General features: G+C 36.6%; 1 protein-coding gene across 3 annotated transcripts in view; it reads left to right on the top strand.

Moving 5' to 3' along the window:
* Window positions 1-24,663, top strand: part of SEC23A (SEC23 homolog A, COPII coat complex component) — a 31,267-nt gene extending 6,604 nt beyond the window's left edge. For all 3 annotated transcript variants that reach the window (XM_040600808.1, XM_040600809.1, XM_040600807.1), the window contains 19 exons: window positions 4-245; window positions 2,110-2,167; window positions 2,437-2,523; window positions 3,597-3,833; window positions 3,933-4,012; window positions 4,952-5,096; window positions 5,434-5,592; window positions 6,420-6,535; window positions 8,601-8,724; window positions 9,844-9,924; window positions 11,687-11,776; window positions 12,737-12,843; window positions 13,856-14,009; window positions 14,735-14,812; window positions 15,870-16,031; window positions 17,174-17,260; window positions 18,693-18,848; window positions 19,462-19,527; window positions 22,930-24,663. In XM_040600808.1, the coding sequence (XP_040456742.1) occupies window positions 25-245; window positions 2,110-2,167; window positions 2,437-2,523; window positions 3,597-3,833; window positions 3,933-4,012; window positions 4,952-5,096; window positions 5,434-5,592; window positions 6,420-6,535; window positions 8,601-8,724; window positions 9,844-9,924; window positions 11,687-11,776; window positions 12,737-12,843; window positions 13,856-14,009; window positions 14,735-14,812; window positions 15,870-16,031; window positions 17,174-17,260; window positions 18,693-18,848; window positions 19,462-19,527; window positions 22,930-23,019 (2,298 nt within the window). In that variant the 5' untranslated portion in view covers window positions 4-24 and the 3' untranslated portion in view covers window positions 23,020-24,663. The remainder of the gene's footprint in view (window positions 1-3; window positions 246-2,109; window positions 2,168-2,436; window positions 2,524-3,596; window positions 3,834-3,932; window positions 4,013-4,951; window positions 5,097-5,433; window positions 5,593-6,419; window positions 6,536-8,600; window positions 8,725-9,843; window positions 9,925-11,686; window positions 11,777-12,736; window positions 12,844-13,855; window positions 14,010-14,734; window positions 14,813-15,869; window positions 16,032-17,173; window positions 17,261-18,692; window positions 18,849-19,461; window positions 19,528-22,929) is intronic.
* Window positions 24,664-25,573: the final 910 nt, after the last annotated feature.

The following is a 25,573-nucleotide window of genomic DNA, read 5'->3' as shown; positions in this document are numbered from 1 at the left end:
TAGTGATAAACAGAGAAGTTGACCATGACAACCTTCCTGGAATTTATCCAGCAGAATGAGGACAGAGATGGTGTTAGATTCAGCTGGAATGTTTGGCCTTCAAGTCGTCTTGAAGCCACAAGAATGGTAGTCCCAGTGGCTGCCCTCTTCACACCGCTGAAAGAACGGCCAGACTTGCCTCCTATTCAGTATGAGCCAGTTTTGTGCAGCAGGACCACGTGTCGAGCGGTTCTGAATCCCTTATGGTAAACATAATACATATTTTACTCCTAAAGATTGTTTGTAAGGTAAAATATTGAATAGTGCCAGTTCAACTATGCAAAAGGTCTGTTGTGTGGAAATTCAAGTACTCCTTACGTGAGTATTGTGCTGTTGTGTATTTGAATATACAGCTCAAACTTTTAGATCTTGGAAGTTTCTGTATATTGATTTGGATATATAACATATATACTTAAAACAGCTTTCATTTAACCAGTCTTTTAAATGTACTTCATTTAACTAATGATTAGGTATGTTATTCTTCTGGAACTACACACTTTGTGAGTTAGTATACTACTGCACTTTGCCTCTAGAAAATTATCTGGGTAGAAAGTTACTATGCTGTCTTTTTAACTATTGAGCCCTGCTATATTAATTTCCAAGTGAAATAAACTGTATTTATTACTGACCTTAGTTCATTTGTAGATCAAAGCAGGTTAGCTGGTTTAGTTTACCAAAACAGAAGTTGAAAGATGTGATAGATGGATAGACAGACAGACAAATAAATACATCAAAAGTAGGCATGAGAGAATATGAAAAGCTGTTCAAGCTAAAAGGTGGTATTGGCATGAGCACAGATGATTGTGGGCTAATCATGGATAAGTTTAGGTTGGAAGCAGAGGAAGTGTTTCATATGTCATTCCAATCACAGAATTATGGAAAAGGAACAGAACAATTTCTAAGGTGGAGTTTGATAGGCATGGGAAAGGTACTGAGTAATAGTGAGAGATTAGACATGAGGTAAAAGATCCTGTAGAACGAACTCAGTTCTGTCGGTCCCTACTTGGGAGAAAAGGTGATTTCAAAGCAGGTGTAAAGTTGTGTTTCAGTATTAAACACACACAGTGGCCAATTACACTGGAAGTCAGACTTAGTGGAAGCTAACTTTTTCAGAAGTATTATCTTTTATTGAGGGCTGGCAGAAAAATAACGGAAAGGCAGGACTGTCAGATCCCTGACATTACAGTGTGTACTTTTTTCCTCTATCAGGTATGCAATTCATGACTGGATTTTTTTTTTCTTTTCTTTTTTTTTTTTTTTTTTACAAGGTGAGATTAGAGACTCAGTTTGGGGGGACCTTTTGAAGCCTGTGGTGCAGGTGGCACAGTGCGTTGGGCTAGTTAATCAGCAGCCCCTGAAATTGGTATAGATCATTTGATCTCAGTAGAGCTGTGTTGTCTTTACAGCATGATGGGATTTATCCAAAGATTTAATGATATTTTAAAAACAGTAGCACTTGTAGACAGGAGAAAGTGTGATAGCAAGAAGTTTACATTGAGAGCTTGTGAAGTTCACTTTCCCTTAAGATGTGAGTAGGACTTTGTAAGACATCTTTGTGACATGAGGATAGATGTTGCATTTTTTATTTTAATTATCTGAATACTAATAAAAATGTAGATGAAAGGAGATAGGCTCATCAATTGAAAAAATACTATTTTCACTTAAGTTGGAACCTGTTGTTTTTTAGGGCATAATGCATATTCAGGATAGTCTCAGACTGTGACAGCTAATAGACTGAGAAAAGAGAAAAATGACAAAGTAGGGAGAGTTAAAATAATTTGCCTCAAACCATGCAGAAAGTCTCTAAAGGTGCTGAGTCTGTATTCTGAAATTTCTTGTTTACTACTTTTCCTTGAAGACCATTCTTCCTCCCTAAAGGTAATAATTTGCCTGATGTATCTGTGTAAGACTACACTTATTTGTAAAATGGGTATTTAGGAGAAAGTATATTAGGGGGAAGCTTTTTGAAAGTCATTATGTTTTGAAAAATTAGAAGAAATGTATTCTAGGGTCAGTGGAGGAAAATGAATTGTTCGTACTGTATAAACTTCTGTTACTCTATTTTTCTAGCCAGGTGGATTACCGAGCAAAACTCTGGGCTTGCAACTTCTGTTACCAGAGAAATCAGGTAAGAAAATGAAACATTCAAGATATAAATAATTTTTTTAATAAGTTAAAAGTGAAAATCCTCATTTTTCAAATTATAGTTGCAAACTGAAGTTGACAGCAAGAGTGTGAGTGTGCAGCCATACCTTCAGAGATTGCAATGAGATTTTTTTCATGACAGCAATAGCAAACATCTGTTGCAGAGGAAAATAGTCCATATGTATGTTTTTTTTTTTTTTCTAGAAGTTGTAATATTTTATTTATACTTAATTTCTATGTTTTTATTTGCAGTTTCCTCCTACCTATGCTGGCATATCTGAAATGAATCAGCCAGCTGAACTTTTGCCTCAGTTCTCCAGCATTGAATATGTAGTACAGGTAAAATCATTAAATAAAATCTTTAACATCTCTAGCCTTGCAATATACAAAAATAATTACTTTTGGTTTTCTTTACTGTATTTTAGTGGCTGTGAGTCTGTATGTGCTTGTTAGTAGACTGAACATTTATGTCATCAATTGGAAATGGAAAGAATAACTTTTTACAAGAACAAAAGGATGGCTAGTAAGACTGGCTTAACAAAAAAAAAAAAAGAGGCAATTCTTCTACTGGGTCTGTTTCTTTACCAGGAGTTTAATTTGTGTTTGTGCTGGGGGTCTGCTTACTGCTGTTGCTTGCTCAAACGATTTCAGTTCAAATTTGACTGATTGTTGATTCATGTCTTATTAATGATTTGAATTTAAGTTCGTATTTGAATGATTATGAGTTAGTTTTAGGGCTGGCTGGTTTAGAGAAAACAGCTAATACATATTCAGTTCAGGTGTTTGAATTTTAATATTTGTTCTCTTTGAGAAGTTACTTGAATAGAAATAAAAAGTGGACCTAAACTGCAAAATTGCAAACATTTGCAAAAATTCTGGTTTTGAGGTTTAAAATTTGTAAGACTTCAGTAAGGTGTTCAGATATGTGAAGAGTGGACTGAACAGAAACTTTACTTTTTGCCAACTCTTGTAATGCAAAGTAAAGGAGATGTTTGCTCATAGTACAGCAAAATTAGTCTATAAAGCATAGAAAGAACTGATGAACTCTAGAGTAAAAGTATGAGGTGGATGGAATGTCATTAAGTTGGAATATTTTGTAATTGTGAATAGCTTTATGACTATTATGTTAACTTGGAGCAAAAAAAGCTGATCATATTGCTTCAGAAGTATCATGACATCCTGAAAGGATTTTTTTCTTCTGTAGTGTTTCATTTTTGTGCAAAGTTCATTATGGTAGGGGTTTTGTTCACCCTTAGCCCCAGTTACAGATTACTACTTGAGCGGAAGCTGTTAGGTGGAATGTTGATGTTATTGGTATGATTCAAATTAAAACTTTTACAAAATGTACTTTATTTCATTTTTGATCCTGTAAATGCTGCTTTTTTATGTCATTATGTTTATGTTTCTTAAAGCGTGGTCCTCAGATGCCTTTGATATTCCTTTATGTTGTGGACACATGCATGGAAGATGAAGACTTGCAAGCTCTGAAGGAATCCATGCAAATGTCACTTAGTCTTCTGCCACCAACTGCGTTAGTAGGTCTCATTACCTTTGGCCGAATGGTGCAAGTTCATGAGCTTGGCTGTGAAGGAATTTCTAAAAGTTACGTCTTCAGAGGAACAAAGGACCTATCTGCAAAACAGCTTCAGGTAACGCACAAAAGCAAACAAAAAGAAATCATGATGCTGAAGAACTTAAGGTAGTCTGTAAACAAATTTTGTAATAAAATCTTATGTATTTGACTACAGGAAATGTTAGGACTTACAAAAGTAGCTGTTTCACAAGTTGGTCGGGGTCCTCAAGTGCAGCAGCCACCACCGTCTAACAGGTAATTGTGCTTAAAACATCTAAGAAGCATACCTTGACTACACTGATTTACTGGAAACTTATGTTTTATGACAATGAAAACAATCAACTGACAGTTGAACCTTTTGATCAGCCACAAATTTACTAGGAGACTAATGGTTATAGCCTTTTTGTTTCCTACAGTTAGTACTGGAAATAAAAAACTTTATGGGTGATAGTAAAATCATCTGGATGATGCTTTGGTAATGTTCTAAGAGAAAGTTACATAGGCATGCTGTAGATGTGTAAATAATGATGCTTCTGTTGGTTGGTATGCTGGAAAGTGTATTAACACTTCAGTGCCCCTTTCTTATGTGGATATCCAGTTTGGTCTTCCCTTTTTCTCCCTCTTCTGCTCCTCTCCCATCCCCTTCTGTCTTTCCTTTGGAAGTTGCAGGCTGGTGTTGTGATTCTCCTGTGTATTCTGCTGTGACGCAGAATAAATGAAAGAAATGATAAAAAAGAGAGGCAGTTTTGCAGTCCCTGCCTTGCAATAAATAGCTGTGTTTATAGACGGCCTGTAGCAGAGAGCACAAAATAATCTGTATATGTTAATGTTTCTTCCAGTCATTGATTTTCACTGCAGTAGAGTAGTGAAACTTGAGTTTCTTTTTGAGATACATAGGTCATCATCTCCTGTGTTCTTTTGGTTAGATAGGGTTCTTTCTGGATAGTGGTGATATCACTAAGTCAACACGTTTTTATTTTACAAGCTCTTTACTGAACTTCTTGAGCTGAGTATGCTGTGCATGTAGTAGTACCAGTCTGCATTATGTGGGTGAGACAGGCATTGTTCTGAATCCAGACTAGAATCTGGAAATAGACATTGCTGCTATATGTCTAATATATTGCTAGTGAGTAACTGATAAAATTTTTTATTTAACAATTTGAATCTAAACTAGTTCCGTGTATTTGTTTACAGGTTTTTGCAGCCAGTGCAGAAAATTGATATGAATCTTACTGATCTTTTGGGTGAACTGCAACGGGATCCTTGGCCTGTTCCGCAAGGAAAACGGCCCTTACGTTCTTCTGGAGTGGCTCTTTCTATAGCTGTAGGGCTCCTTGAGGTAATAGCTTTAACTACAGTTGTGCTAATATGTAAATAGATCATTTAGGTGCAGAAGAGCTGCCATAATCAATATGTAAAACCCTTAGTAATTGATACTAGACTTGTATGATGATTCTGATGGATATCGTCCCTTAGATGTGTAGAATAATTGTAGGTGTTTATGCACTTTAATGAGGCAAAATTGAGACTTTGAATTAATGGCAGATCTAAGTTTTGGGAGGGGAGAAAGTGCAGTTATTGTTAGAATCCTATCAACATAAATACCTGCATAGCTATTTCTTTTGTTCAGTTTGTAGCAAAACCTGATGGTTTTATTTGTCTTTTATTTCATGCAGTGCACTTTTCCTAACACCGGTGCACGTATAATGATGTTCATTGGAGGACCAGCTACTCAAGGACCTGGCATGGTTGTAGGGGATGAATTGAAGTTACCTATAAGATCATGGCATGACATTGAAAAAGACAATGCTAAATATGTTAAAAAGGGTACTAAGGTAAGTGATGATAATGGGTGTTATTTTAGGCATCTTACCAGTAAGTAAACATTTACATTGCCTGGCACTGTAAAATACTGTTAGTAGCAAATGTATAAAGAGCTGGGAATTGTGTGGTTTTGTTTATCTGTTTCTGACTAGTGGTACGTCTTCAGGAATTTCTTCGGAAATTTCAGTATATTGAGTTAGGACTTTGTCTAGCTCACGTTGGAGTGTTTCTCTAGTTTAAGTCAGAAAAGATTTATGTGACTAAGTGGTATGTCTAGAGTAAGGCTGTCTGCTTTGAATTCACACAGCTGCTCAGAACTATCTCTGTAGTTGGGGGAGGGTTAGGCACCAGAGTTTAGGCATAGTTCATTTCATCTTAAAGGTAGATCTGGGCAGGTGAACAGCATCCAAAACCTGTTGAATTCATCTTAACTGATTATGATGGGAGCTGGAACAACTAGATCAGTCGCAGGCACCTGTCATTAGAGACACTTGAGATTAGAGAGGTAAATTCAACTCTGTGTGTTGTATCTAGTACTTTAAAATGCAAAGTTTAAAAAGTGAAAATCAAGGTCATTTTTTAGTTTAAAAAGCAACGACTGGTCTGTCTAGTGTGAGTCAGGTTCTCAGCTGGTCAGAAAAAAATCCCCAAGTGTTGAAAATTCCTTCTGAATTTTAACTTCAGGAAAAAACCCCTTTTAGCTTGTATTAGAATATGATGTGTATAAAGTCTGATAATGTTGTTTTAGAAGAAATTTTGGGAGTTTAAGATTTAATATGAAAATGAGGAGAGTTCATGTCGTAAATTGCTATGAACTGTATTTTCATCTTGGATTTAGCATTTTGAAGCCCTGGCTAATCGGGCTGCAACAAATGGTCATGTTATTGACATATATGCATGTGCATTGGATCAGACTGGTCTTCTGGAGATGAAGTGTTGTCCCAACTACACTGGGTATGTGCCTATTCATTTTTAAGTAGTACATGAAGATACAGGTTTTTTTTTATTTTATTGTTTTAACAGGAAGTACTTAAGGAAAGCATTCTGCTACTTAAAAAAGAAAAACAATGTACAAACCCACTCTGATACACTGTGATGGTTGCGTTTGTACTGGAATTTTGGAATTTCTCAGCCTCTGGCAAATTTGTCACCACAATTGTGTGTTTAATCAGAAGGGGTTTTGCTGTTTTAATATGATCTGTTTGAGGCTTAAATGTCTTTTAAACTGGCAATTTATCCTATGCACTGGTGCTGTTTTTCAGTGTATGTATATGTAAGCTGCAGTTTTCAGTGAAGATAAGGACTTTTCATCCTTTTCTTGCTGTTCAGAGTGATTCAAAACCCTGTGTTATCTTTTTGTCTTATGTTCCCCTTCTATATCCTATTGTTCATAGGTTCAACTACTGTTTAGGTGACTATCAGGTTCATCTGTTGGTCCTGAGTTTTTACTCCCTTTATCCAGTTCTACATTTTAGACATGGTCTTGTTTTGCCATCAGTTCACTTTAATATGATCAAAGCAAGTTCTAGTCTTTCTTGTGAATCTGCTCCCCGGTTTCTTCCACGTCACTGTGGAAGATACCCTCACCCTTGCTGTTACACAGATCTACAGTCTGATAAAGCTTTTGACTCTTGCTTGCGTGTCACTAATTTTGTACTTCCTGCCAGTTGTTCCTCCATATTTTTTCAAAGACTATCTTCTTCTCTTTCTGAGAGTCTCTTCTACACTCGTAATGTGTACACTCATCTGATTTTGATTTTTAGGTTAGATTTCCATATTTGGTCTGGATTCTTTTTGCCAAGGTCACTTTTCTTGCTTTTGTCAATACCAGCTGCAGGTAAAATTAAATGAAGCATCTTTGCTTATCAGTTTAATATCTGGTATGTCTGTGAGTAACGGGCTGCCTTAGTTGTCCGTCAGTATCTTTGTATGACAGAGGATCCTAAGCACATGCTACATATCTAGGCATACCAAGAAGAATGAGAGATGCAGCCGCAGGTTGTGGTGAACGTAGGCTGCTGTGTTTCAGGCTGGCTTGGCCGTGCTAATCACTGCTGGATTGCTTCTTTCCAGAGTTGTGTGTGTAGCTTTAGTTTGGGAGTTTTCACTGCTTAGGTTCTTTAAGTTTATGACTTTACCTGCGTATTTGGCTCCTATTCCTTTTCTGCATCAAACTCAAGCTATATTTTTCTATATACTACAGTGTAATTTTTCTCTTTCTGTCTGCTCTTGTGACTCACCTTGCCCTGTTTTTGCTTTTCCAGCAAAACTAACCTTTATGTATAGTATGTCTGTTTCTCCTACAGTTGTTCCTATTTTCTGTTTGGTTAGATCCTGCGCACAGGGAGGAATTTCTGATTCTGCCCGTGTCTCTTCTCTTCTGTCTTTGAGTATCCACCTTAACATTTAACTTTTTAGGTCTTCTGTTTAAGCTATTAATGTATTTTACTAGTATCATGTAATTAATATTTTTTTAAGAATAAAAATAACATATTCCATTACTATTTCCGAAATCCATTGTATGGTATTTCATGATAAGCAGCAACTGTTGCAGTTACATCCACAGAATAAATATTCTTGAGCATAGATTTAAGTCTGAAATAATGAGTGAACTATACAAAATAAAGTGGTGTGGAAATAAGTTTTTAATGTTGAATATTAGAAGTAAACTGGCTTTGCATGACAAGATTATGAAACATTTGTAGTGTTGAAGTCCAGTACAATGTTTTCCCAGTTGAAGATTTTGTTATATATTATAATCACAATGACCTTAACATGTTGATTGGGCAAGAAGCTTGTCTAAAAAATTCATCCATAGCATTAACAAAGTACTAATTTAATTTACAAAAAAACTAATTTAATGAAAATCCATTTTAAGAAGGCAAATACGTACCTTACAATCAACTATCTCTAGTTTTAGTCTTTAATAAAAAAAACTTCCATAAATCCCATGTGCTAAAGTGTTGCATAATTATTCTAATTCAAGGGTTTTGTTTGTTTTGTTTTTGTTGTTGTCCAGAGGCTACATGGTCATGGGAGACTCTTTCAATACATCTTTATTTAAACAAACCTTTCAGAGAGTATTTACAAAGGATATGCAAGGACAATTTAAAATGGGATTTGGTGGCACATTAGAAATAAAGGTGAGAATACAGAAATGCAGTGTGTTAGTGAAACACTGGAATAGGATGGCTATGAACTGTGGGACCTTTGCCCTTTAAGGAATTTTCAGGAACATCCTAAACAGATGTGTTTGGGTTCACTCGGGTATAGCTGTTACTGCCTAGCTATCGTTTTGCAGTTCCACGATTCTGTAAATGTGAGTTAGGTATAATGTCAATTCCTTCTTACCCTGCATTCAGTGACAGCTGAAATGGAGACTAAAATAAATGTTTGTTAGAAATTCACAATGCTGCGTGCATAGATTTTTGGTATCAAGTAGTGAGTGTTTCTTGTTTTACGTCCAGGTTCTCTACGTAGCCCAGGACAGTTTTCATTTTTCTAAACTGCAGTACTTTAACAATGTTCATCTTCACCTCCACTATTGTGAGATGCTTAGAGCTGAATGTGCTGTTAGGTTCAGGTACCGTCTTCCATGATGTTTCTTGCAGAATATTACAACCCTGCCTTGCAGAAGAATATGGGGCTATTTTCTTGTTTGGTAAAATTCTGATTAAGTTTTTGCTGCTAGGACAAATAATAGAACCCTCTTTTTCTTCTACGTGTTATGAATTCTGTTGGAAGATCTGGAAAATGCAGAAAGGGAGTCCTTGTTCTATAGGGATGTACAAATCAGTTCAAACAGGAAAATGGCATTGAAAGAATGTAAATAACTGGGTTTTGCTTTCAGCTAAACATGTTTAGGAGGTAAATTCATTGTGGGGTATATACAGGCTTATGTTACCAGTCTTCAGTTTTAATCTCATCTTGAGAATATTTTAAATACTTTGCTGGAAAATAGACGTTATCCAGTATACTTTCTAGGCTCTCAGCTTTATAAATAATAGCAGTTTTCCTCTGTTTTAATTTGTTTGTGCTGTTGTTTCAGATGTACTAATTGGTGCAGCAAACGTGTGATTACATGTAGAAAGTGAGCACATGAAAAGTTCCTCTAACGTATCAAGCATTTTTATATGTATAACCTTTCCTAAAGGTATCAAGAGTCTGATATGCATTGAAATTTTCATTAACTAATGATAAAATAAGACTGATGTCTTTCTAGTGTGGCATATTAATGTATGTTTTTTCTTTTAAATATGAAGACTTCAAGAGAAGTAAAGATTTCTGGAGCAATTGGACCCTGTGTGTCTCTCAACTCTAAAGGACCTTGTGTATCAGAAAATGTAAGTTAACTGCTGAAAACGAAGGTAATATCCTACCATGGAGAAACAGAATTTAGGATCTCTGGATATGAAGAGAGGCTGAAATGTTTCTATAAATGGAACAAGTAGTGTTTACTTTTTACCAATTTTAAATACATGCAAGGGCTGTTGTTTTTGGAGAAGCTCCTGTTCACTGCTAGATCAGATTCAAGTTGTATTAGACCTTGCAGATCCCTTGTTACTTGTGTAGGTTTGTCCACCGTGTTGTTGCTTTAAAGTTATTACAGAGAAGTTACATGCTGGCATTGCAGAAACCAGTAGCAGAAACATAGTAGAAAGTGAGTTAGCATGCTTTATTGTTAAAAACAGAGCTATGTCCTCTTATACAAAGAGAACCATAAAAATACTTTGTTCAGAAAGACTGAAAGAACAGGAAGACCACGGAAACATGGCCTTTATCTTGACCCTGTCTTCCCATTTCTGTATCTGTTTCACAAAATGCACAATTAATTGATTAGAATATTCAGCTCTTACCGGCTTGTGAAGTAACTCCTTTAAATTCATACCGGACTTAAATCATCACTTATTTTCTTATCAAATGATACTATTACAGCTTAATTTTGCATTTGATTACTAATCAAAAACAATTTCTGTAACCGAAATGTCTTACATTTACATGTCATTTACATTTACGTTTCCTAACGATCTGCATAATAGAGCATGTACCAGTATGAAAATGCTTACAAACAGCCTGCTTTAATCAAGCATTTTTCACACCTAAATTTTCCTTGTATTTATGATTGCATCTTTGTGAACTAAAAATCTCAATATCATCAGCTGCTTTTTTTTTTTTTTTTTGTGGTCTGGTACAGATTTTCTTATTTCATCACCAGAAAGAGTTCATATATTAGAATGAAAGTTAAAAACTCCAAACCCCAATTAAATGTACATCTCCTTATTTAGGCTACATATCTAAATCACAGGATGTACTAGAAAATTTAATAGTGAATTATTGTCTATTGCCTTGCAATTATATCGTGATTAATTTCTATTCCAAAAACCTTTTTGTTGAAGTTACCTGAATTAAAATTTTTGAGGTAAAACGTATGAATAAAATGTAGATGTGCACAGCTCGTTCGAAGTGGTAAATGGACAATTACTCTGGCCATAAGGCTTTTAACAGAGAATACAAGCATAGCGACAATAATGCCAGTGTAATTTTCCTTGAATGTTTTGTTTGGTTTCACTGGGTCCATTACAGATGACTGATTATTTTAATTGGTTTTGCTAGGTATTTGTTGTTTGGATGACAGAAAGGAATTGTCACTTGAAATACATTGCTATTTGTAGACAGTTACCTTGTTAGTTAATAGAGACTATGTAACTATGTACAATATACTGTGTAAGCTAGCTACTTGAAATTTTACTGATGTGACTTAGAAGAAGAGTTGTTCCGCTTTACATGTGCTTCTTACTCTTGAGACTGTTTAACCAGTCTAGTACTTTTTCCTGTTTCTGACGTTTCCCATTTTTCTAACGCCACCTCCTTGTCTTTCTAATATTTTAGTCTTTTGCAACTGTCTCCTTTTTTAATTATTCCTGCATTCAACACTACGGTTGTTTTGTTTGTGTGTTCTGTTTGTCTGAGAAGCTGACAGAGTGAGCAGGGAGAAAAATTGTGACAGCGTAGTCATAAACACTTACCTGTAATGGCCAGATGTTGTACTTCACAAACAAGGTAATACTTCTGGTTTGTAAAACTATTATAAAATCTTCCCTACAGGAGATTGGAACAGGAGGTACTTGTCAGTGGAAGATTTGTGGGCTTAATCCTACTACAACACTTGCACTGTACTTTGAGGTAGTCAACCAGGTAATAATTTGTCTTCATGTCTACTAAACACAGTAATTTTATTTCATGTGACTGCTGAAGCCTGTGTTTTTGTGTGGTTCCCTCAAGTGCCGTAGCATGGATACAAACAATGTTGCCATTTTGTATTGTCAAAGTTTCGAGGTGGACACTAACAGCTTAATGATGAGCTGATCTTCTTAGATATGATGAGAACCAAAGAGCTCTACAAATTTTGGATAGAGTCTTAATCTAAGTTCTGTTTTCCTTTTCAGAGTGTTAATAATTAAAATATATTGCAATTGAAATATATAAAAATTATTTTGTATATTTAAAAGTGCTTTCCAGTATTTTTCTGATGTTTTAGTTACAAAGTAATTACTCCATAATGTTACATTTTAATTTGTGCTTTAATTGCTCAGTTTTAGCAAGTAAAGACTGGCTTCATTGAAATGCCAGTCACGCTGAGGGGGTAGTAGGAAAGAGGATAAAAACATGACAAGCAAATGTGCTACGTCCTTCTAGTACTTTCCCTTCTGCCAAATATTTGAAGCTCAGGAACTGTGAGCTGACTATAGTTTCTGTGTGTTTAGTATGCTGTGTTGCATTCTTCATAGGCTATGCAAAGGTTTGAAAACTTGAATTTACCTTAGCTGTTTTTCATTTTCCTTTTTGTGTAGTTATTTTGGTCTCGTTTTCTTAATAGCTATAAAACTGGTCTAGTCATAGTGTATAATAGTTGATTTCAGCTGTCCTTCCCTTTTGGAATTACTTACCTTGCTAGCAGCATATAAACCTGTATTTCTGCTGACCAGAGTTTTGAAATTTCAGTTTATACCTGGATCCAATCTTTAAGTTCCAGTGGCACTTTCTGGGATTCATTAATTTTACCATTTTCTAGTAATTTGTTTATACCTTTTTGAATTATACTGTAAACTGTTGAAATCCCCCTCCATTTAATTTTTTTTTTCCTCTTCTACGTAGCACAATGCTCCCATTCCTCAAGGAGGACGTGGTGCAATCCAGTTTGTGACTCAGTACCAGCATTCCAGTGGACAGAGACGTATCAGAGTGACCACAGTTGCCAGAAAGTATGTTTTACTTGTGATGAATCATTTTGGGAGGAGCAGGATGTATGTTTGCCTTTTAATCTTTGATATCGTAACCAGTGTATTGTTCTGAGATATGCAGTGCCACAGGTGGTGAAGGCATGATCATACCTTTGAGACAGTTGCTTCTCTTGTTCTGTGGGCTGTTTCTTCTCTGAGAGGTTGCAGTGGCTGTATAATGATGTTATGGGAGTGCTCTGATGTGTAACCCAGGTGATTTTAGATGAAGAGGAAGCTTTGAGTGAAATTCCATGGCCTGAACTGAGGAGGTGATCAGACTTAGGGAATGGCAAAGATCACTTCATAACTTAACGCGAGAGTGCTAGCTGCAGTTCAGGAGGTTGGAAATACCTGATTTCTGTGTACAACCTGTACCTCAGCTTCCTTGATTCAATTTATTTCACAGTTTTAGAAAGTGATGTTTAACATTACGCAGGCATTTTTCAATGTCCAATGACACTTCCTTTAAGCTGAAAGAGATTGATTGATTAATTTAATGGAAAATTCAGTTTATCAAAAAAGCATTTTCCTTACTGTTGATATGAATATCTTGTTGACTTGTATTAGTTATGTTAGTAAAATATTCTTGGTTGGCTGATAAAAGGACAGATCAATAGTTCACCTTGTAAATTGAAAAGAACAAGGAAGCTGCACAAGAAAACTGCTGGTGTGGGAATGTGTGATTAGCTTCATGGACAGTGTTTTCTGTAACCTACCTTTCATAGTTCATATTTTTAAAATATTTTAACTTTCTTAAGTTGCATTGTATTTTATTTCACTGGTTGCACGGCATCTGTACATATAAGGAACATTTCTAATTAAAGAATGGTTAACTGAGAGGCTGCTCATTTACACTTGGTAGATTTTTGAAGCTCCAGCATGACTTTGTTAAACTGCTAACACTGCTTTCTTTGCCTTGATTTTGAAGGGATATTTTGAGGTTGGACATCTTTCCTTTCACTGTGATGCAAATACTTGTATTTTTCTTTTGCAGCTGGGCAGATGCACAGACGCAGATTCAAAACATTGCTGCATCTTTTGACCAGGAAGCTGCTGCGATTCTCATGGCTAGATTGGCAGTGTATAGGGCAGAGACAGAAGAGGGGCCTGATGTGCTTAGGTGGCTGGACAGACAACTTATACGACTGGTAAAAAGGACTCTATTACAAGATTTAGATTGGTTTCTTGTCTCCATGCCTATAATTCTGAAATGACTAGTGTTCAGTTATTGTTTCTTAAAAAAAAAAAAGGCAAAAAAAACCCAAATAAAAAAATGAACTGAATGCTTCATTTCCACAAGTAGGTATGCAGAATTTAACTAAGGTTTTCTATTTTAAATGGAAAAAAGAGCAGGTATGTTTTCAGTTCATTTATTGCTATTTCCTCAGCAGCTGGTAGTTGCCAACGACTGAGAGAAATTCTAGCACAAGATTAGCAGAAATTAAAGCTTTCTCTGCTTTCTGCTACCTTTAATGATTTTGTAGAGGAAAGACTTTTAGCATAAAAAAAGTCAACTGTTTGGAATTTCTTTATTTTCAAAAGTTCAATTTTCTTTTGTTTTTTTTTTAATTATTTCTTACAAGTAGTTATTAGTAATTCAATTTTAAACATGTTCTCCAGGGCTGTTTAATCATCTAACTCTGCTGACCGATTTTGGAGAATAAAACCCCAAAAGCCATTAAAGCCTCATATGCAAGGAAATCACTGCTTGTTAGGGAAAGAACTTACATCACTGGTTTTGCTAGGTTTCTGTTTGCTTAGAAAGCTGTAAGCACCTCAAGTCATGTGTCTATTACAACCAAACAAACTTAGAGTAATGGCATGAGCAAGCAAGTATGTTTCTTAATTTGGATAATTTTTTCTTTTATTCTAGTGTCAGAAATTTGGAGAGTATCACAAGGATGATCCAAGCTCTTTCAGATTTTCAGAAACCTTTTCACTTTACCCACAGGTGAGTGGAAGGGAAGATGTGTCTATAAGGGGTAAAAAGACAATGCTTAGTGAAGGAAGAGGCACTGTAGCACACAGTAAAATAAGGCATTACACTGGATACTAGAATGAAAAGCCCCCCTGCCCCCAGGCCTACTGTCTGGCATGCAACATTAGGCAAATCACCTCTGTTGTCTGTGCTGCTGTGCCCCCTTTTGCCCTCTGTCCTTACAGCTAAACTTCCTCTGTGTGTATTTTTCATTTCTTCTGTAGCGGAATCCTCATGTTACTTGAGTGTTTAATTCAGATAATGACACTTTTTTTTTTTTCTTTTAAGGGGAAGTTTTAAGGAAGAAATTAAAAAAAAACATGAGAAGAGATATGGTTTTGCTTTGTTTCTACTTTCCTGTATGATTTATAATACTGACCTGAAAAGAAACATTCCTCTGGTGAACTTGAGCTTGACTATATTAAACTTCGAATAGCTTCTTGGCTAATAATAATTTCTGATAAATTCCTCCATTCTGATAGCTCCAGATGTGTTGCTTTTGGACTCTTCATAGTCTTCCGTGATATTTCCGTTTGAGTTACCTACGGATCTGTCTCAGGGTGTTAAGTGTTGTGGAGAGATTGATTCAGCAATGAAAGGATTTGCTTTTTCCATTTTACTAACAAAGTTCAACTTTGCTGTGGTTAATGTTCTTTTGTCTGTTCGCACGCTGTAATTTACCTTGTGTGTTCAAGCACAGCAGCCTCCCTCATAGGAATAGTAGAACTTGCAGTAAAGGGGTGGCTTGGCAATATTCAGTCATACTATTTATTGGTTAGTACAGGAGAAGAAATACTAAACTTTTCTCTTAGTTCAAAGCTGCTTTGTAGGTTTATCCATTCTGATCTGTGTTACACTCATGAGAGTGTATAAAAACTGTCAAAGGTGCATATACAAGTTAGAAATGTTAAAGGATTTGGAATTCAGTTTTGTTGTGGCATTGGTCTTGTGTAGTTTGTGGAAAACATTCCTTGTACAGCTCTCCTTTTTATCTGTGAAAGTTCAAACAAATGGTTTTTTTGTTTTTCAGTTTATGTTTCACTTGAGAAGATCTCCTTTCTTACAAGTTTTTAACAACAGTCCAGATGAGAGCTCATACTATCGTCATCATTTTATGCGTCAAGATCTAACCCAGTCACTTATCATGGTTCAGCCGATTCTTTATGCCTACTCTTTCAATGGGCCTCCGGAGGTAACGTTGTATATAACATAATAGTACGTTAAAAGGTGCTGTTTTGAGAGAGATACGATTGTTGTCCTCCCTGTTGCATGTTATAAACCAGGTTGTTTTAAAATCTATTGCATGAAAAAGAAAAATCATTTAATACAGAACACACTATGAACAAGGCATATCTCAGAATTCTGATGTAGTGGCCTTGAGAACAAAAACCTTCAAACTGACCTTATTGTGGCACATTCTGTATAAACCTAAAATAAAAAGATGATCTTCCAAGAAGCTTGTGAAACAAGTGTAAGATAGGAGACAACAAAAGGAGTCTGATAGATAAGAGAGAGTGAGGAAATTGTAAGACAGAGAAAATAAGTATAGAGAGTTTAAGGTAATGGAGTGGTTTGTGAAGAGCTATTCACAGGTGTAAGATCATTCTCCCATGTATGAGTAACAGCTAGTCACAGGGGTGATGCAGAGGAGAAGCATGATCAAGTGGGAGCTGACACCTCAGTGTAGAATGAGTAATAGTGTTGGGGTTTTTTTTATTATTCTTGGAATAGTTAGTATTTTTGGTATCCCTAATAAGATTGGTCGAGTTAAATCATATGGTACTGATTCAATTCAATCATATAGTGCTAGTGTAGTGTCACTGCCCTTAAAAAGGTGAATAAAACCTTAAATATTACATTAGATGTCATAAATCATTAGTATTTACTATATGCAGTATTGGTGGATATATGTGCACAGTAATAATAGCTGCAAGGACAAGACAAAAAACCCTAAGCAACCCTCAACCTTCAGATCTTATACTTAAATAACTACTGAGTCCTTATACGTTGAAATACCGTTCAAATTAATGGTATTTCATAGGTGAATATGGAAGTACTTGAAAGACTAGAAAAGTGCATAATAATGAAAGAAGTTTTGGCTCTTGAATACATCTTTTATTACTTTCATAAAGTTATATGTTCAGGATCAGGCTGGATAACTTTAGGTTGAGTTTGTGTGGATTGCAGATATATAACATGAAAACGAGCAAATACAGAGGTTTAGTAAGTGACCGAAAAAGTTCCTAAGATTCAGTGAATGATTCAAAAAGCTGATAATGCCATCTGATTGCTCAATTCCACATCAGTTGGTAATTATTTATTTTTAATTCTTAGCCTGTTCTTCTGGACAGCAGCAGCATTTTACCAGATCGCATTCTCCTTATGGACACCTTTTTCCAGATCCTTATTTATCATGGAGAGGTAAGATTTGTAATTTCTTACATAAATATTCTTTTTCTATAGGAGTGCTACATTGTGAAAGTCAAGCCCCAGTTTTAATGCACTCCAGGGCTTGACCTCTCATCTGCATGGTTGATAGCAAACTCCTGATTAGTGTTTGTAGTTTGTAACCTGACATGCCTATACAGATACCTGACACTACTTGGTGTTTTGGTCCTGTTTGTTATGATGGGTTTAAGATGAATTAGCTTCAAAAGGCAGATTATTTGTTTTAGATCAGTATTTTTCCGGCTTCTGAGAGTGTTATTCCCTGTACCCCTCCTGCTTTTCACTCATTTATTTTAGACTTTTAAATTAGTTTTTCGGGGCTAGGGAGTAAGAACATCAAGTTTTATAGTCACCATTCATCTGCACTGTCCAGGAGGAATGAAGCTGCTCCTGGCAGTTAGGTAGATAGACATTCCCAAGTAATACAAATATAAATGCTTGTCTAGTGCTCTGCTTCCCTGGAGGAATTGCATTGCTGCTTTTTACTGCTTTGCAACTGTAAATGGCTCAGCTGACAGTTTGAGGAATACTGTTCTGGATCATGTCCTCATAGCAGCACTTTTAAAAATAGTTACTAAACTTTTAATGCTTCTTAAGTAGAAAAATGTTCTCTATATTTTTGTAAGATACTGTCAGGAAGCAGCAGGGTTGGGCTGTTCCCTAGGGGCAGGGGAACAGGGAACTGATGGCAAGGTAGGCAGAGGCCTCACCAGTGAGGTCCTGGCCCCACGGTACCTGAGCAAAGCAAGCAGAGCGGTTTACAGGCAGTAGCCAGGCTCAGCCTCCAATCCAGGTCACCAGACAACTTGATGGGGATGAGGCAGATCCCAGTTCAAGCCAGGGAGTCAAGTCCCCGGGTGGGCATCCGGGTGAGTGGGATGTGTGGCCAGGCACAGGCAGGGCTGCCAAGCAAAGGAGGTGGGAACCCTCTGCTGAGGCTCCCTCCAGGTCTTCCTTAACTACAGCCTGTATCAGTGAGCTGACCTTGAGCAGCTGGCTTCGCTCCTAGCAGGTGGGGGTGCTGTACTACAGGCCCTGAAAGATAAGTATTGGTATAAATCTGTATTTCTTCTGTGTCGTAGGCATAAATATTAGAGAACTGTAAATAGCATCCTTGACTTCCTGAGCTAAATATGTAGCAAACAAAGGATGACAAAAAAAGGAAATACAGATGGACCACAAATTGTTTCGAGTTAAAAAACCCTGATCAACCAACCAAAACCTAGTGGCATGTTACTTGCACATCTTGACTTTTAAGAGTTAACTTGCATGCTAAAGGGCAGAAAGGGGTGAGTGATAGAAAAGAGGCCAGCAATGGCACATACTCTCCTTTGAAAAGCCCTGTGTATCCTCTAAGAAAGATTGGTGAATCAGTTCTAAACTTCTTTCTTCTCCCTATCTCCAGACCATAGCTCAGTGGCGTAAATCAGGTTACCAAGATATGCCTGAATATGAAAATTTCCACCACTTGCTACAAGCTCCAATAGATGATGCCCAAGAAATTCTCCATTCCAGATTTCCAATGCCCAGATACATTGACACAGAGCATGGAGGAAGCCAGGTATGGTAAAGTATATATTACATTATCTGGGAAGAGATGTGTTAGTAACATCATGAGACTTTTTTGGTAGTAAAGATGCCTTTCTGTGCTAAAATATATGTAAATTGCAAGGGAACGTTTTGACTTTCAAAGCTTTTACAGAGCCAGGTATTCAATAGTAACTTTTTGGCTAATATATAAATCCTGTTATTTACTACTATTTTCACCATACTGACTTGGACTCTTAAGATTCCTTGTGTGAAGTCCGTAGGACAAAAAGGAGAATACTTTTCAGGGCCTCTGGACAGCACTGGAGTTATTCTTTGTGTTGATTTTTTGAAACTTATTAATTAATATCTTAGTCATATGCACATTTGCTTTGCTAGTGCTTAGGAAAATACAAAAGCTTACTTTTTGATGCATTGAAAAGTTGTTAGCTGTTCTGCATTATAGCTATAGAATCCAGGGAGTGGCTTTATTTATAGAGGTGCTTCTTGCTCTTCTGGATAGGTATCTGTGCATCGTTGTATCTCCAAATAATAGGGACCTATTTCATACACATGTAATGTATTCTGAATATAAGAAACTTCTATTTGAGAAGACTAATTTATTGCCTGTGTTTTGCTTTTTAAAGGCTCGCTTCCTGCTTTCAAAAGTAAATCCCTCTCAGACTCATAACAATATGTATGCATGGGGACAGGTAAGTATGAATCTGCTGATGAAGCTTGTACACGATCTTTTTTTCCCTGTTTCAGAAATCAAGTGACACATCATGTACATGTAAACAATAATGCCAGGTTTTGAAACTGAAAAAGAAATGTAGTTTTGGCCTGATGCCACCAAAATTGCGAAAAGTTAAGAAAAATGTTTCTTTTCTTTTCTTTTTCATTTCTTCAGAGAAAAATGATCTGGTTTGCTGTTGTAAGCTTCTGTTAGGTTGCTTTCATAGAAAAAGAAAGGTTGCCACCTTTCTTAGAGGGACACCTTCAAATTCCTTGGAATAAGAGTGCTTACCACACATAATGACTAAGGGGGGAATACATTTTGGAGTTAGTTATAAGCAAGAACTGAAATGTGCACCAGTATCAGTGTACTAACATTTCCCAGAATTTTTGTGGCCTGGGTGACCAGGAATCTGCTTTTAAAATACTGTCTTTAGAAAGGAAGTTACATAAGTGTTCAAAAGTTAAACTTTCTGGAGCAGCTTGTGTTACTGAACATTGCATCCCAGTTCCATGTTCTCTTTCCACATTCAGCTTTTGTAGTGGGAAGAGAAACACTGCTGTGGGTGAATACTAGTGCAGTGCCATTTCCTGATGAAAACGTAATGGCATCAGACAGTCGAAGCTACATATTTAACTGTACTTAAAGTATTTTGCTAAAGGGCATGCAGTGCTCAGGTCATGAGGGAGAGAGCTCTGTAGCAGTTTTATGGCAGTGATTTTTGTCAGGTAAGTTTTATCAGGGTACGTTTTCATAGGGACATCCTGGTTCTAATGAAGCTTCTGGCAACGAAGACCACTGAGATCCAGAGCGAAAACACTTGAAAACTTTGTACTGTGTCAGGGACAGCACTATTTGTACCCAGCTGTCGTGCTTTCAAAGTTGATAACCTAGCCAGCAATCTTTAGTGTCTCTCTTAATCGTATTTCCTCCACAGCATACACACACATCCTGTAGTTTGAAAGGTCTTGTTTTTTTATCTAAACATTACATAGAAATTTTTGAAGTTTTGACATTTCCAACAGTACAGGACAATTGTTTCCTGCTCATTTAACTAGTAGGCAAGTGAAACAGTATTCCAAATGTAAATACAAATAAAGAACAATTCTTGAACTGATCTCTAAGAAAATTGTTCATGCTGGACAAGTGAAACTGATAGATACTAGAAAAGACAGCTTCCCCTTTTAATGCTGAAAATAATTCAGTTCTAGGGTAACATAAGAAATGCTGCGTTAATCTCCCCAGTGGTGTTGCAGCATGTGTTCACCATAATACCCTCCTTAGCTTGCAGGGGTTTTTGTCAGCAAAGTTGAACCAAGTACAAATTATTAAATGAGAAATGTAACTGTTGGGAGAAAACTTTAAACTGAATTGATTTTGCTTTTGTTTTTCTCATGAGCTTCCTGAGTTTCATGACTTACATGAAATTTTATTTTGAGCATAACTGAAAGTCTACAGAAAAACTTGTTAGCCCACGTTGAACTGAAGAGGGCACCCGCACACCACTGAAACGATGTTTCAGGTGATGAATGTAGTTGTTTTTCTTAATACTGTAAGTAAAGATTTTTTTTAAATTTTAGTAGGTAGGTGCCTTATTTAGTACAGAAAACATTTTCAGAAAATAATGGTAGGGCTGTATGACAGGTTTATTATTTTTGTTAGTCTTTGAAGATGCAGTTGAAATTTTCACATTACATTGGTTATGGCATTTATTTGAGAATGCTTTTATTTCTGGCCTTTTAATTTTGTTAAATCTTTGTTTGTATTGGTAACTATGGGGAATTTTCAATGAAAGATGAGGCAAATGGCCAGCTAGCTTTCACCAGATCACTGTTCATTAAAGTTCTCATTGTATGCCTTAGATCAAAATTTTGAATGAGCAGTCCTCAGAGCAAAGCTACTGCTGTTGGTGGTAGCAGTGGTGACAGCAGCTGCCTGTGTGCACACTGAGCGAGGTGTTCATCTTCAGGAATAGAGTCTGTCCATTGGATTTAATTACCCTGGATTACCACGAACAGATCTTTGTGAGGGATCTCTTAGGGGTCTATCAACTCTTCTGGTGGTTTATTTACTAGAGGATGAGGGACTGTTCGTCCATGTGTAAGACACAAGGTGGCAAATCATTTTCTGCCCCAGAATTAAACTACTTGTAATTCCCTTGTGGCTTTTTAAATAAGGGAGCTCATGCTTAGCATTTGGCTGACTTGGAAGCAGAACACCCTTTATTCTCATTTTACCACCATCAGCTGATAGATAATTTAGTGGGCCCTCCCTGAGAGTGGCTGTGTATTGTGTCAAGTGTATTGTAGTGATCTAAGGACTCCTGCTGTTCCTGGATTTGTCCCTTGATGATTAACTGAGTTGGCCAGTTCTCAGAAAGGGGCACCAGTTCTAAGCAGTCTCGTTCAGGCTTACAAAATTGTCCAAAACACAGACATGCGAGAGTTCAGACAGCTCTGATTTCATTTGGAAATAGGGTGCTTAGTACCTCTGAAAAGGTTGAATTGCTGAGATTTATAGGAATTTTTCCTACATCTGTAAATGGAAGTAGTAGCAGATTGGTTTCAAAGGACTTGAGAGTTGCTACATAACCTTTGCAGAGTTGCCACCTGCTGTTTTATTTAGGCTGTAAATTTGTTTAAAAATAGGAATTAAAAGATGACCATTTTGAACTTTGTGAATTTCTGAAAATTACTTCTGAGGTTAAAGAGTAAATTCCAAAATCCACCCAGAAGGGTTTTTTTAAATCTGTTGTAATCTGATTTTGCAGTGGCATGACTTTGAGATGTTGTTTTTGGTATTTCTCTGAGGTGACACAGAGCTGTAGGAGAGAATCAGCCCAGCTTTCCTTGAGAAAGATAGCTGACCTTGACTCGGTGTCAGATCAGACCCTTAGTGGATTTGTTTCCTCATTTTGCCATTTTGCTAAGTTGGAGTTTCACTGACAGATATCGATGGGTTAGTTGTGTCACTTGCATGTTTCTGTTTCTTTCACCTTTTTTCTACTTCATTTAGGTAGCAATGATACAGGAACTGTAGAGTGGAAGTTTCAGTTTTAAAACATTCTAAGTTAGTATTTGTCAGCTGTCAAAACCTGAGGTTTGTGTGGTTGATATAAATATCCTGCTATGCTGCAGCTTGTTGCTGTATGCATTAATATGGGAGAGAGTGTAGTTGTGGTTTGTGCCTGTATTTATGTAAACATATGAAAATCTATGTAAATGTACAGTCTGCTGGTTTTTTTTGTCAGAGGATTTCAGCAATGATATCCTTCTAAGGTCTTTCTAAATTTACAAAGCATTTATTTAATGGAACATACTGTGCCTTAAAATGCTTTTTCTTCAGAATGAGTATAATCAGTTCCTGTTTTATTTTATAGGAGTCTGGAGCACCCATTCTTACTGATGATGTCAGCTTGCAAGTATTTATGGATCATCTGAAGAAACTTGCTGTCTCTAGTGCTGCCTGAGATTCTGCAGTGCATTAAAGGCACAGATAAGCTGTAGCCATGTTTCAGCTTTTTCTGCTTTACCCTTTTCCATGTCTCTCTTGACAGAACGCTCTGATATGCACAAGCTGCCTGACTAGATGTAAAGCAGTGTTGTCTTCAAAGAAAAGCTTTTGTTATCAGCAAATGTTTTAATGTGAACTGCGGTTTGTAAAAATGACTAGTAGATTAAATTAAGTTGTAATTAGAGCAAAAAGAACAGTCGTTTTGATTACTGCAATACTAAATGATCTCCAAGTAATTATATAACAACTTTGAGATGTGATTTCAGCTTCCTTTTTTAAACGGTTGAGGTTGATCCTGCTATGCACTACAAAGGCACGTTGAACAGTAAAAGAAATCTTTGGTGATGTTAGGCTTTTGAGACTGCCACATGACAACTTTTGCTTACTCAGTTTGAGCATGAAGTGAACAAAGAAGCAAGAAAAAAGCATATAAAAATGGTATTAACTCAGTCTTTTGACTTGGGGTGCTGAACTTTTCTTTCCTGCAGAGATCCTATTGTTCATGTGCAAGTATTTCTTCCCACTTACTCTACTTGATTCTTTGGGGGAACAGAGTTTTTCTTTATTTCCACATAAAGAGTTTGAACTGAAAAAGTAAAAAAAAAATCTGTTACTGCACAAAATTTAAATCCACATGTTATTTTTGACAAAAGTATCTGTTATCACTGTAACAGATGAATATGCTCAAAAGGTAACACAGCCTGAGCTGCGAAAAATCCTACACTACTAAAACGAACTGACTAAGAGTACAGCCTTGATTTTTGCCTTGGCGAGTATACTTAAAAAAAGAATATATATATATTTACCTTTTTTATTATTGCCTTATAATGTTATTAAAGTAATGCATGACACTGCACATCTGCTTTTTGTTTCTGCATCCTTTTTGTTGTGAATTCAACAGGCTATAGTTCTTGTTGAAACAGTATTGTATGGAATATGATGTAATTAATTTGATATTTAGTTCATACTTGATTTTTTTTGAGGGTGGATAAATTAGTCTGATTTCCCATTTACGTTGAAGTTTACACATAAAACAGATGTTTACATAAGTAATAGGACATTTTGACAAGTAAAGATGTGAAATGAGGTAATGGGCAATAAAAATTTGTGCCAAGTCTAAAGGACGAGAGAGAGTTTTGACATAGGAAATTCGGTCATATACTGATGTGATAAGCATGAGGGTTGTTTTCTGTAAATTCTCCAAAACTTTACTACAGCTCTCCATTTCTTTGATCTAAATGAGATGAGCTCCTTTTGCCTCAATACAAATAAAATAAATGTTTTTCTCTCACTTCTTGTATTTACTGTGCTGGTTTCTGTTGGTGCTTGAAATGAAATGTGGAAGTAAAGGTAGTAACGATACGATTTGAGTCACTTCAGCACTTCTATTCATGTAATAATTGGTATCGAACTTCTTCAACTTTCAGAGATACTAAACTGTTCACACTAGTGGCAGTTTAGGAGGTAAAAATTCAGTAGCCCTCTTGACTTTGTTTTGTTTTAGCTAATGAGCAGCTTAAAAAAATCACTCGTAAATGAAGTATGTCCAATTTATTTGTCAGTAACGCACTGTTTGACTAATAAATCAGTTCATCACCAAGTCATGATAGTGGATGGATTTTTTTGTGTTTTCCTTCCTACCCTTAACCAGCTTTCACCTTGTTAGAGGTTCTTCTGTCCAATCTCTTGGCAACATTAGCTTCCTTTGTAACTTCAAGTATTCAGCACTGTCAAAGACCTTTTGAAAATCCAGGTATCCCTCCTGCTTATTCACCTTTTTCCAAGGACTCAGTGTGGTTAGTGAGACAGGATTTTCCTTCATAGGTATCATGCTGACTTTCCCAAAAGTCTTGCTCTTTATTACGGCCTCAGCTGTCTTACCAGGGATAGAGATCAGACTCATCAGCCTGTAACTTGTAGGATTCCCTCAGCAGCCCTTTTTGTGGATGACAGTGACATGGAGAACAGTCTGCCAGTGATCTGGCCTGGTGACTGTAATGACAGTTACACGTGTTCACTGGCATCTCTGCCCTTTGATGTCTCACTTATTTCAGAACTCCTGGATGAAGGCCGCCCAGTCCTGGTAACTTGTTAGCATCCCCTTCGTCTACTTGACCTAATACCTCTGGCACGTTTACAGAGGGTCCGATGAGCTACACCAGGGTAAGCAAGCTGCTTGTTGTGACAGAGTTACCAAGATTTAAAATCAAAACAATACTTTGTGGGGTTGTGCTACAGGAGAAGGTGGTTTAAAAAAAGATAAATTGCTGCTATTTGCTGTCCTTGCTAGCATCTGTCTTACTAGGTTTCTTGCTGAAGAGATGCCACCTATCTGTGCGATATCCATGACACACAAGAGTTGACTTGTTTAATTACGATAGCAGGCTTTGCAATGATTTCTTGAAATATTTGTTTTTTGCTGGACACAGATTGGAGGTCAGAGGAAGAGTTGGTAAAATCTTGTCAGAAACACAGGGCCTTAGACTTGGAAGAAGTAGCCTTCATCAGGA

This window comes from Falco naumanni, chromosome 7, assembly GCF_017639655.2.
Source record: "Falco naumanni isolate bFalNau1 chromosome 7, bFalNau1.pat, whole genome shotgun sequence".
Lineage (NCBI taxonomy): Eukaryota > Metazoa > Chordata > Aves > Falconiformes > Falconidae > Falco > Falco naumanni.
This window is presented reverse-complemented; position numbering and strand designations above follow the sequence as displayed.